The sequence below is a fragment of the Charadrius vociferus genome, unplaced genomic scaffold, assembly GCF_000708025.1.
Source record: "Charadrius vociferus isolate BGI_N301 unplaced genomic scaffold, ASM70802v2 scaffold160, whole genome shotgun sequence".
NCBI classification, from domain to species: domain Eukaryota; kingdom Metazoa; phylum Chordata; class Aves; order Charadriiformes; family Charadriidae; genus Charadrius; species Charadrius vociferus.
In genome coordinates this window covers 685,143-696,629 of record NW_009646358.1, presented here as the reverse complement: position 1 = coordinate 696,629, position 11,487 = coordinate 685,143, and the positions used below count along the sequence as shown (strand labels likewise).

Sequence of the window (11,487 nt, the reverse complement as noted above, 5' to 3'; positions counted from 1 at the left end):
GCTGTGCCTTTATTCTCTTTTAAATTCCAGGAGCTCGTAGCTGTACTCTCAGCTTTTTGCTCTTGTCACAACACGATGCCCCAAGTGGACAGTACCAACTATATCCCAATGTAAAACAGAAGAATGAAGACAAGTGAGTGCAATGAAAACGAGGAAAGAACCAAGACCTGCAGAGCCACTCAGCTACAGCTATGCAATTTTATCTTCACTGCTAGTGCAAGTGCTCACACAAGTGAATTTTGTTTGCATCGATACTTTGTAATGGCTCTACTCCATACCAGTATCTACTTAGGTACGCAAAACATGGTGTTTCTGGGCAAAATTGATCCCTCCTTATCACCCAACTGAAAATACTTCATTTTCATCCTATGGCCATTGAAGTCACACTGACAAAAAGCTCTTACCAGTTTAAAAGTGCAAGATTAGGCCCCGCACTCAGGCTCTGAGGAAGAGGGACAGGAATAGATAGATCACAGGTTGAATGTCTAGGACAAATAGTTACACTGGAGTGTGATTTAGGTGATCGGTCACTTACTTCAAGTTGTCAGGTGACAAATTCATTTTTTTGTATTTTGTTACCAGCTATGTGGCCAGTCACAGTCCAGAATCCATTGCAGTAAGCTCTCCTGTACACAGATGCAAATTAAGCTTGATAGGCTGCTTAAAAAAAGCTAAATGACATGTTTACAAATTTATATATTTTACAAAGGATTGGATTTGCAAAAGCATTCAGTAATCTTATCTGAATTTCCTGCTCATTTCTAATTTTTAAGCACTCACGAATTATGAATGAATCAAGGAAAATCAGAATATGTGATGCTTACTCTGGTATAAAATTAATAGTGAAGCCCTTGAAATTAGTAAGTACAATCTGAAAAAGCTTATGTGAAGGGAAACTGAGGTTGAGACCTACTAATGATCCCTTCACATATAGGAAAAAGAGGTAAATTCATTAGATTTCTTTGTAAGCACAGACAATTTAGCCGGCTGCAGGAAAGTATGCTCTACCATGAAACTAAGGGGCCAAATGTACTGATGGCTTAAGCAGGATAGGGCCATAAGTGAATCATTAAATGGACAGGAGTAATGAAACAGTTTTACTTGCATTAAGCCTTCAGTACTGGAGAGGTCTCTGGGGAAATCCTCAATATGAATAGTGTGTAAGATACACAGCAGTTTGTTTTCTTTCCTGCCTTACCAAAGGGAAAAATAGAGGACCTACCCAGAGGTTTATTATTCAAAGCTTTAACAAAAGTAGCATTCTAGTATGCAAAAGCAGTACAATTTATATAGTTAATAGTGCGGATAAATATTTGACTTGAAGAGAAACGGCTAGCACATAGATGGAAAATAAGCCCAGCTTTGCTTTTCATACTCACCAGTGAAAATCAGAAGAAAGACTATTCAAATCAATGAAATTACATTTATGATGTATCACTGTGGTAACGTAAATGAATCTTTTGTGTATGTGTGTGAAAGGGAGGAGGGCAAGGAATGGAAGAATACTGTTTTATCTTATATATGTACATGTAGTAGCTAAAGGAAAGGTTTGGTATGTGAACACAGACTGATGATGAATAAATTGCATTTATTTTGCATAGCCACTACACTCCAGATTGGTGTACAGCATACAATTATTTTGTGTATGCCCATTTGCTAGGTTCAGACTAGCATCTAATCCTCTGAACATTCCCAGAGGAATTAGACTTCCACATATTTGAGGTGAATTTGGCTTGGCAATGGCAATGCATCCAAGTTACTAATTCTAATATTCTCTTTCAAGAACTTTGTGTTTCAACTGTGAAAAAAAAAAAAATCACTGCTCCATAATACTAGTTTCAACCAACAAAAGTAGATGCAGTCAATAAATACCACACTGTAGTTTAAAATCTGAATTTAGCATTTTCAAAGCACTACCAGAGCAGAACTTTAACAGTATTTTACTGTCTGCAGGTGAATATAAGTGCCAAATTCTAGTTGCAGTCGATTTAGGAGCAAAAAAAGGAGCCAATAAGTGACATGATAAAGTCAATGGAGCTATGTGGCTTTGCACTAGCTAATGAATTGACTTTATGTATTTTGCATTAATACTCGTACAAATTGGTATTGGAGATGGCTGCTTAAGGTGATGTAAAATTTTTTAACTTTGATAAGAAGCAACATTTTTAAATGGTGATAGTAACAACAACAAAAAGTTACACGAAAAAAGTTATTAATAGGGAACCTCAATCTATTCTTTTTATTAAAAAATATGATATCTATAAGGAAAAATGCCAAGCAGTCTTCATGCATTAAACGTTTTCTATTGTTATGAGCACAACCAAAGGCAAATAAGCATTTCAGAAAATGGTACATGGTGATTCTTACTGCATTACTTTCTTACTTAGGATGAAAGTGCTAATAATGCCTGCTTTAGTTTCAGAACAGCGAGGGAACAGAGGCATCTGTCCAGTTGGACATAATGTCCAATTTCCTTCCTGTTTATGCTAATATAAAGTTAAATCATCAGGGCCATCTGTAATAGACCCCAGTCCTAGTGGGAGCTTCCTTAATAGGAAAGGCTGGGATGCAGTGTACAGGTGAGTGCATCCTGCAGTTCCAGTGAGTTCCTGGCTGCTGTTGTTACCTGGACACTGCTTTCAGGCTGTAGGCATCTGACCCTGCTTGATGTAGAATGGTAAGCTGAGGTGATAGTCTTATAAATGAAAAAAACCCAAACCTCTATAGCCTAAGAAATGAGCCAAGGAGTCATGGCTGGATGCTAGACCTTGCAAACTGAGCTAGCAGATGGAAGGAAAGGAGGAGCTCTTCTGGTGCTAATTTCACAAAGGCTGCTATGTTGGTGACTACTTGGCTTGGCTTTGCATCAGTTTCAATTAAGTGTGCTCCTCAATATCTTAGTCCCTGAGTTTATGTCATTCCTTTTTTTCTTCCTAACTTGAGATATTTGAAGGCAACTGTGAGTCTGCACACAGGAGCCTCGCACACACTCCCCAAATACATTTTCGTCATGCAATCGTGTTAGAAGTAGTAGAGAATGTGCAAGTTCATCAGGCTGGGCTCACTCTCCTCTTTGATTTTCTTTAAGTTAGCTTCTCCTGCTTTCCCCTAGTGTACGTCCGATAGTAGAAGTGTAGGAAGAGAGCAATGAGGCTGAGAATGTAGAGGAAGACTGCAATGTTGAAGCCATCAGGGAACGGGCATTCTGTGAAGAGGTTGTAGGAAGAATGAGCAGCAATGGCTACAAACTGGCACTAGAAGAGGGGGAAAAAAGAAGCAGCCAGATTAGGGATCCTACATGAGACATACCCCAGCTGACCATTTGGTCCATCACAAAAAGTATCACAACATACTAGTAGTGTCCTCAACCCAGAGTACCACCTGCTTGCCTCTCTTGACATCCCTGAAAAATTTGTCTTTCCAGCCCAACAGTGTTTTCCCAACATGAAAGGCTGTCAACTGTCCACTAAACATTGAGACTTGCCCACTGCTGCAGGAAGCAGGTTTGGAATCCAGCCTCTCCCACCTAGGGGCAGACCACTGCCCTTGTGCCACTTCTGGGCCATGGGCCAGTAGCAGAGATCTTGAAATATGGAAACTAAAGGCGGAAGACTCCTTCTCTTCCCTGATGGTAATCAAATTATTATACCCATAACAATTTTGATTTGTAATTTAGCTTACAGAGAAGAACTACAGATGCTTGAAATTAATAAATTAATATGGGTATAATAATCTTATTAATTTAAACATCAATGTTTTTTTTTTCTTTTTACTAACTCACTTGTCTCAATATCCTGAAGCAATGAGTTCTACCTACTGAAAGCATGTTAAATAAAAACTGATTTCCTGTGCTATATTTTGCACTACAAATACCTTTTCATTTCATCAATGCTTTCTTGTTCTGCTTTTGCCATTAAGAATAAATAAGAATTCTGGACCAGCCTTCAGTAAACCACTATCTTCCATATACCCTAACTCTCCTTCCTCTTCTCTGGTAACTGCATACTTTTTGTTGTGTAACCTCTTTTTGTGTGGAATTAACTCTTCCACATGCTTAACTATAGTCATTGTCCTTGTCTGGAACATTCCTCTAAAACCATAGGGTTGTCAGGATTTGACACCTCTACCAAGATGAGGGAAAGAAAATCTAAAGAGATTCTCTACAGAAAGAGTAAAACTCACATATTTTTCTTTAACTCACCTCTGCCTACAGTTAGACATACTCTTCCTTTTTGAAGAAACAGAATGAAGGTTGCCCAATCTCCTGCCCTACTAAGAATCCAGAGTTTTCCCCATTTACTTCCCCACACCTCTCAAAATCAAGCTGTGTTTTCAGGGCTCCAGAGGGGAAAAGGCTGCCATATACAACAGAAAAGGGAGAAGTCTAATTTTTCACTTTTTCTTCCTCCTTCCCATTACAAAGGTGGGGGCTTATTATGGTCACCAAAGGCCTCTTGCTAGTTTTTTGAGTACCATTCAGATCAGGTCACCAATCAGTTCACCTCTCACAGTGGTACATGAGGACACCTAAGGACATGGTGATTTCTATAGGCAGCGACAGAAAGACTTGAGCCAGTGAGGGGACAGAGATAGACATCAGGGGCCATCACACCTGAGACACGGAATTGCAGAGATGAACACATGGAATTAATTACCAGCTGCATGATGGTTAGGTAACGCTTCCACCATAGGTAACGGTGCATCTTTGGTCCCAGGCTGGCCAGGGCATAATAGCCATACATGAAGATGTGTACAAAGGAGTTTAGCATCCCAATAAAGAAGGCTGAGGAGTAAAGAAGTCAGGATGAAAAAGACACACAAACAAGACTAACCCTGTGATGAGCTCACAGCTTTCAAAATACATCATATCACCCCTATGCATGAACCTTCAATCCAGACTCTGCCTAGGAAGCATGTCATATTCTCCCCTCTCCTTTCAGCATATATGCATCTCATATCTAGTGTTCAGAGACAGAGAAGAGCTTCAAAGGCAGAGGAGAGAATTCTTGATCTTCTGACCTAAGCATTTCGTACCATTCTGGTATCAAGACCATGTAGCCAAAATGGCTTCCTAAAAAAGAAATACCCCAGAATCTTGTACAGGGCCTACCTATAGTGGTCTAGTACTCTGTGTCAGCTTCAGGTGCTTCTCTTCGGTGGAGCAAAAAGGAGAAGCAGTCTGGATACGGATGAGAAAGGGAGTAAGGACTAGGCTGGACACATTCAGAGCAGGAGAGCAAGAACCTGGGGTGCTGCACCAGGCCCATCTGAATGGGGACTGAGAGAGTGCTGGTCTGGGTGGAGATATAAATAGACCTCGTCATTGTTTCTGTTTGGACGAGGAATGACTGGCACATTCTCATTTTGGATGAGGCTGTGAATATAGCAGTCTAAATAGCCCAAAGAGCTGAGCAGATGGTATCAACTGAAACGCACATATTTTTCACACCTTTGCAAGTAGGTGAGCTTCCTACCTGCCAGTCAGCCCATCTGCACTGTTTATACTAACTCCACAGCAGAATAAAAACTGAAACACAAGGTCTCTACAGAAGCATACCTTGTCCTCCAGGCACATATTTGACCCCTGACCACCAGTTGAACAGCATCGTGCCATGATGGTACACATGCAGAAAAGTCACCTGTTCTTGTTTCTTGCGCAGAATAAAGAAAACCTGAAAGAAGCCAGACAAGGGAAAATCTTGAGTTGATCTGTTTAGACAAAAGATTTTACACTAAAGGTGGCAAGAATATGATTCTGGATCTCCCAAGCCCATTTCCTCTGCTGTGGATAAAAACTGATGAAATTCAACACATGCGATAGATCATATATTATCTGGAATGGGGAAGAACTGGAGGGTAGACTTTCTTCCACAGAGCCCAAACTTTGAATTCAGGTCCCAAGGTCCAAAGAGGACACATCTGAGTGTCAGACTGAACTTCCACATAATTTGCAGCTGCTTGAGTCTGGGCCTTTTCAGGACATCAGTTAGATGTTTACTGATACCAGAGAATGATCCACAGAAAAATTGCTGGGTTGAATGACCAAGCTTTTCTGGAATTTGCGTTAGTAAAGAGAATGATTTTGGCAGATGAATATGTGTCAGGCCACTGTATTTCAGAGTGCACACACATACACGAAAACTGAATCTGCTTTTCAGGGACTCAGGACTGACAAAAAGCTGCTTTTAATGCTGATAAAAACAGAGTGAAAATTGGTCAACCCCATGGCAATAGGCCGAGGGGCGCTCCACATGCTGACTCACTCTTCAGACAGTGTGTTGTCAACTTATGCCCCAAAGAGCACTAGACTGTGAAGTCTTAGACGGGCTAGGATACAGTTTACTCCTGCTGACCAAGCAGAGAGGTAGGATTCCCTTGTTAGTTCAGTCAACTATTTATAACACAGGAGGAGACCTGAAGACAAGCTATAAACTGGTACTGTCTTCAGGTGAACTTTCAATTTCACATGAGACACAAACCTTTAACCCACAACTTTGGGATAAACTGTGGCAGCAAAAATACCGGGACACGTACTTGTACATTTGCAGTTTCTTTACTGCCCAAGTAACCACTATTATTCACCCAGACAGGCAATGGCAGATCCTGTGTGGCAGTTTAATCAACTCGTAGCTAAGATTTTGGGGGACCATGTGGCAACAGCCACGGTTAAAGCTTCTCCCCTAGCACTGTGGTTAAGAGGCAATGCCCACCCGCAGGAAAGGTGCGGGGAGGCGAACATGTGCAGCCACTGGGACAGAGACAGGCAAACTGAACAGCAGTGATTCTTTTTTTCTGAAAAGGAGCTTTTGAGGAAGCCTGGCGGTATGATATCCAGTGGTGCTGCTGGGCTCTTGCAGGCCAAATGCTGTCAAAAACCAGCACGATGAAGCTGAGCCCTATTCTTTAACAGTATCAGCCTACTCTCACAAGCAGGCAGAGCAGCACACATGAAAACAGCGTTTACTGAAAAGCATCAACAAAATCAATACAGGATCAAGCGAGGACATTAGCTTTTGGCACCCTGCCCCTTTCTGACAAGGAAGTGATTTATTTACAGCACCAGTCCCGCTATGGAGCCGAGCCCAGCCCTCCTTACCGTATCAAGCAGCTCGATGACTTTGGAGAAGAAGAACCACCAACACACTCTTGCCATCTGCTGGGCAGCACAAGAAAACGCTGTTAGACCTCAAAGCAAAATCAGTGCTCAGCCTCACTGCCTGAGATTTTCAGCTATGTACTATGTGAACGCTGACCACCTGGGATTGACAGCAAAGGGGAAAAACTAAGGAACTTAGGGGCTCTTCTATGGCTGTTGTGCTCTTTTTTTTTTTTTTTTTTTTTTTAATGTTAGGGGAGAAAAGGCATTCAGGGTTGCTTTGGCTAGTTAGTCAGATGATTGGTTTGCTGAATTTGTTCTTTGATGAGGCAAGGGTGAGCTGCTCAGAAACTGTTCCTAGCCTGATGGCAAGTATCTGAAAAACTGAAAAGCTAATATCCATGCTTGCATCTATTGAAAGCTTGGTAATGTCTGGAAGCAAAGCATAAAAGGTCTGAAGTTAAACACAAAAAACTCATGCAGCCTTTTGGAAAGCTGAAGCTGGTAGGACCCAACCCCCCTGTGATCACCAGACAGGGAAGTTTTAGCCAAATCCCTCTGCTAAAAGAAATGTTAAGCAAGATTTATGTCATGCAAAGCTGAGGATATAAAAATTGATTTTCTTGTTGATAGTGATCACCCAGAATCCTTAGTCAATGGAAAGAGTCACATATATTTTAGAGGTAATTTGCAATATTAATACTAGACATCTGTCTTCAGATGGTAGGATCACCCTCTCTCCAGTGATCAGAGAGAACTTAGATGGCTATGTTGACTGAGATGATTAATTTATAGAAAACTAAAGTGCAACTGTTGAACCAAACAATTTAGTGAAATAGACTTAAGCGACAAACTGGAGTAAAAGCCTTCTTAGGCATGCAAATCGCTATTTATGATCAAAACAATCTGCATACCCACAGGAGGAGCAGGGCCTAAGGCAAGCTTTGCATAGAACTGTACCCTCATTCCTAGTTCACTTCGGCTGTAATCCACTGGCTGGCACAGGTAGCTGTAGTTGTCCAAGACTGAAGTTACCAGAAACTGGGGAAAAAAAAAAAAAAGAAAAAAAACAAACAACAGAGATCTATTTTCTGTTCAATGCCATCTGTTTCAAAAAGATATGCATATTAATGCTAAGATAATAGGGTCTCAATCTAGTACTCACTGACAGAAAATCCATGTAATTTGTACAGCTGAGCAAATAGTAAAAACCTAAAAGAACATACTTCACATCCTTGTTGGAATCTGAAAAAGAAAATTCGGTCTGGGCATATTTGTGGCTCTATGTAATCACTGGAGTGCTCAAAAATGCTTCAGCAGGACTAGTGAATTCTAGGCTTCAGAATCTCTCTGAAAATGCAGTTTTCCTTTGCAAAGATCCCACACTGTTTTATTTTGGCTGGTTGCATTTGCCTGTTAATTGGAAAGCCAAAACCTGGACCAAGTAACCAGTATAACTGAATAACCAAGTACAGACAAGCAATTTTCATACCTGTCCTCAGATTTAGTATTTGCCGCAAAAAACTGCAATTTGCTTTAACTAAATGTAACAATTGTGTTATAAACTTTGTTTTGTTTGGTTAGGCAAAATTGTTGACATCAAAATGTTTTTCAAACCTATTCAGCCATGTTCCCTTGAAGAGTTATCAGTGGCCTGTGTAAACTAGGGAAAGGCTTGTAGAAAGGCTTATGGATTGAGAACAAGTGGAAAACAATGTCATCAATCCTCTTGGCAGCAGGAAGCTGCAGTGTGCTTGGTACTTTTGGAGAGGACTGTATAAGTCTGGAGAAGCAGTTATTCTCAGAGATGGGTTCCTGACCAGCCAGACCCAAGATGAAATGAGGAAGTTCCACATCCTCTGTACACTCTGTGTCTATCAGGGAGATCTCCACTTTCAACTCATTCATTCAGGAACCTGTCAGTGTTAATTTTATGAATGAGAGGAAGACTGAGAAATGGGAGGAAACGAGGTACACTTTGGAGATAATACTTTCAACAGGGCAATACTGCTTCTCCTGTGGCAAAACATAGATGTGTCCAAGTTGGCTCCCATTCCCTTCATTAAAGTCCATCAGCAAAAGCCATTGAAATGTCTCTGGTTTTCAAACACTTCCAGAATGCTTACCTAGGAGCCAATCCTGTCTCCTCACCTCGTAAAACATGTAGCTGGATAATGTCATCATGGCGAGATTGTAGGCAATCAGCAGGCCTCGCAGCTTTAGTGGATTCCGCTGACGCATGTAGAAGGGCCCCAGTGCCACGAGAAAGAGGTAGGAGGCAAAGAGAAGCGTGACTGGAAGCGGAGAGTGGACCAGGGGCCACGGGTCTGTCCTTGGATCTGAAAAGCAAAACACACAGCCAAAGCTGGCACATCCCGTACACTGTACAGCAGATATATTTAATCACTTCCCTTCAGCATGCTCTCTGCAGCATGCTCTCTGGCAAGAAGAAAATTGGTGTCTCAGGTGTCTGCACAAAGCAGTACCACAGTCCTTCTCCTACCCTGGGGCTCCATGTGCCAGACTCTGCTAAAAGGCTTCAGCGTGACATTCGAGTTGGGACAGTAGTACTAGAAGTCCGCTTTGCTGAGCACCAGTCCACTGCAGCACAGTAGTGAACAGACCTTTCCTGTCAGGAGCTGGAGCTCTCACCACAGGCTGCAAGACTGTCCCACACATGGGCAAAAGAAGTAGTTAAAGACACACGCAGCAGGGATGCACAGAAAAAACCAAACAGTTCCTGGCTCTTCGGGAGCATAAGTCTTTACAGCTAAATAATAAAATTGTTTCAATGACTGGTGTTACTTCCTTCCTGCCCCACAATGCTCAGGACATCTGAAATTCTCTGCTCCTTCATTTTCATATTTACTCATAGGGTCGACTCTATGAAAAGCATGCCATTTCACTGGAAAATGACAAGACACTTTCCCCTGCTAAAACTGCTCTTCAGTCCTACAGCAAAGGGAAGCTCAACAGATTTTGTGTCATGCCGCCTCCTCCTAATCCTGTCTTATCCCTGACATACAGAAATGCAGGATACACTATATCTGCGAAAACATCCCATTTCCAATTCATGCTTTCCTCTTCTATTCCCATTGTGGCCACGGCTCTGCTAAACTCCCTCAGCATCTCCCTTTTCTTCCACCCCTGCCAGTCCCAAGCCTCAGACCCCTCTCACTGTTCTAGCCCTGGGATCCTTGCAGAAGTCCTCTATTGAATTTTAGTCCTTGGCTCACTGGTGAGCCCATGGGCCTTAGAGTATTTTTTTTAAAATGTCATCCCTGTCCACATGACTCTCTTAATCCCCATCCCTTCTAAACCTCCCAATTCTTTACTATTCTTGTTATGGGTTGTGTCAAGAGTCCTTTGATATTCCTCTTCTGGATTTAACAGTCCATCCGTAGTCCTGAATTCCAATTTAGTCTCTCTTCTGCAATTCAAATCCTGAAACAGCCTTTACAGCCTGAGCACTACTCCCCATGTCCTTCGCAGGCCTGCCATTCTACCTTCATGCCATTTTGTGGCTTTTCCTTACATCCAGGGATCCAACAGAGCCCTGTGGGACCAAACTGGACCTGTAGAACCTCTAGCTATTGAAGATCTGAAGTCTCCAAGCTGCAAAATGTCAAATCTCAAACACTGACGAGTGTTTTCTGTCAATATTTCAATTGATAACAGGATTTACTGGCATCACAAGAAGTTTAAACCTCAGAGTATTAACTCCTTGGTCTACTAAGCTTTCCCATGACACATGAATATGCATTTTAAAAAACATCACTTTCTTTAATATTCCAGACTTAGCAGGCAATAGATTCTGAGCACATAGTGCTCATCATCCTGTCAGAGCCTGTTGTACATTGAACAGAAAGCTGCTGAGAGTTCCCAGCTAGGGGCAGGGGAAATCCCCCATCCCCGCATTCCTTACTGTAATGCAGCTGGAGCATCTCTCAGATATATTTCAAGACTTAAGCGAAATTAGTGATCATGGAGAGGGAAAAGTGAAAATCTGCCTAGTGAAAAAAATGTGGGCTCATATGAGTCCTTCTAGGTTTGTTCTTCATGATCATGTTATTTATGTGGAAATTCCTGTGTAAGACAGCATCTCTACCTACCTCCACTTTCAAGGACCCAGTTGTAGAATTCCTGAGTTTTCTGCCAAGTTGAAGCCATCACAAGTTCTGGAAATAAATTAAAATTAGCATCTCCAGGATCAGATTAACCCCATTTATTCTACCTTGACTGAGTCTTGAATAAGGAGGCTCTTTAGACAAAGGCTCAGCAGTATAGCTAATGAAAAAAAAAAAGTTTACTGTCTGTAGAAACTGAAATTGTGGACCAGTATTAGAGTCGTGTTTAAAAAAAAGAAGAGAACCCCCCTGTAATGATTAGCA

General features: G+C 41.6%; 1 protein-coding gene across 1 annotated transcript; it reads right to left on the bottom strand.

The window, feature by feature from the left end:
- Positions 1-3,083: 3,083 nt before the first annotated feature.
- LOC104294602 (elongation of very long chain fatty acids protein 4-like) lies at positions 3,084-11,266 on the bottom strand. Its single transcript, XM_009894227.1, has 7 exons — positions 11,209-11,266; positions 9,248-9,435; positions 8,057-8,137; positions 7,097-7,153; positions 5,558-5,672; positions 4,656-4,783; positions 3,084-3,254 (listed from the first exon to the last, which is right to left on the bottom strand). Exons 1-7 carry the CDS (start codon positions 11,264-11,266, stop codon positions 3,084-3,086), a joined length of 798 nt encoding a protein of 265 aa, XP_009892529.1.
- Positions 11,267-11,487: the final 221 nt, after the last annotated feature.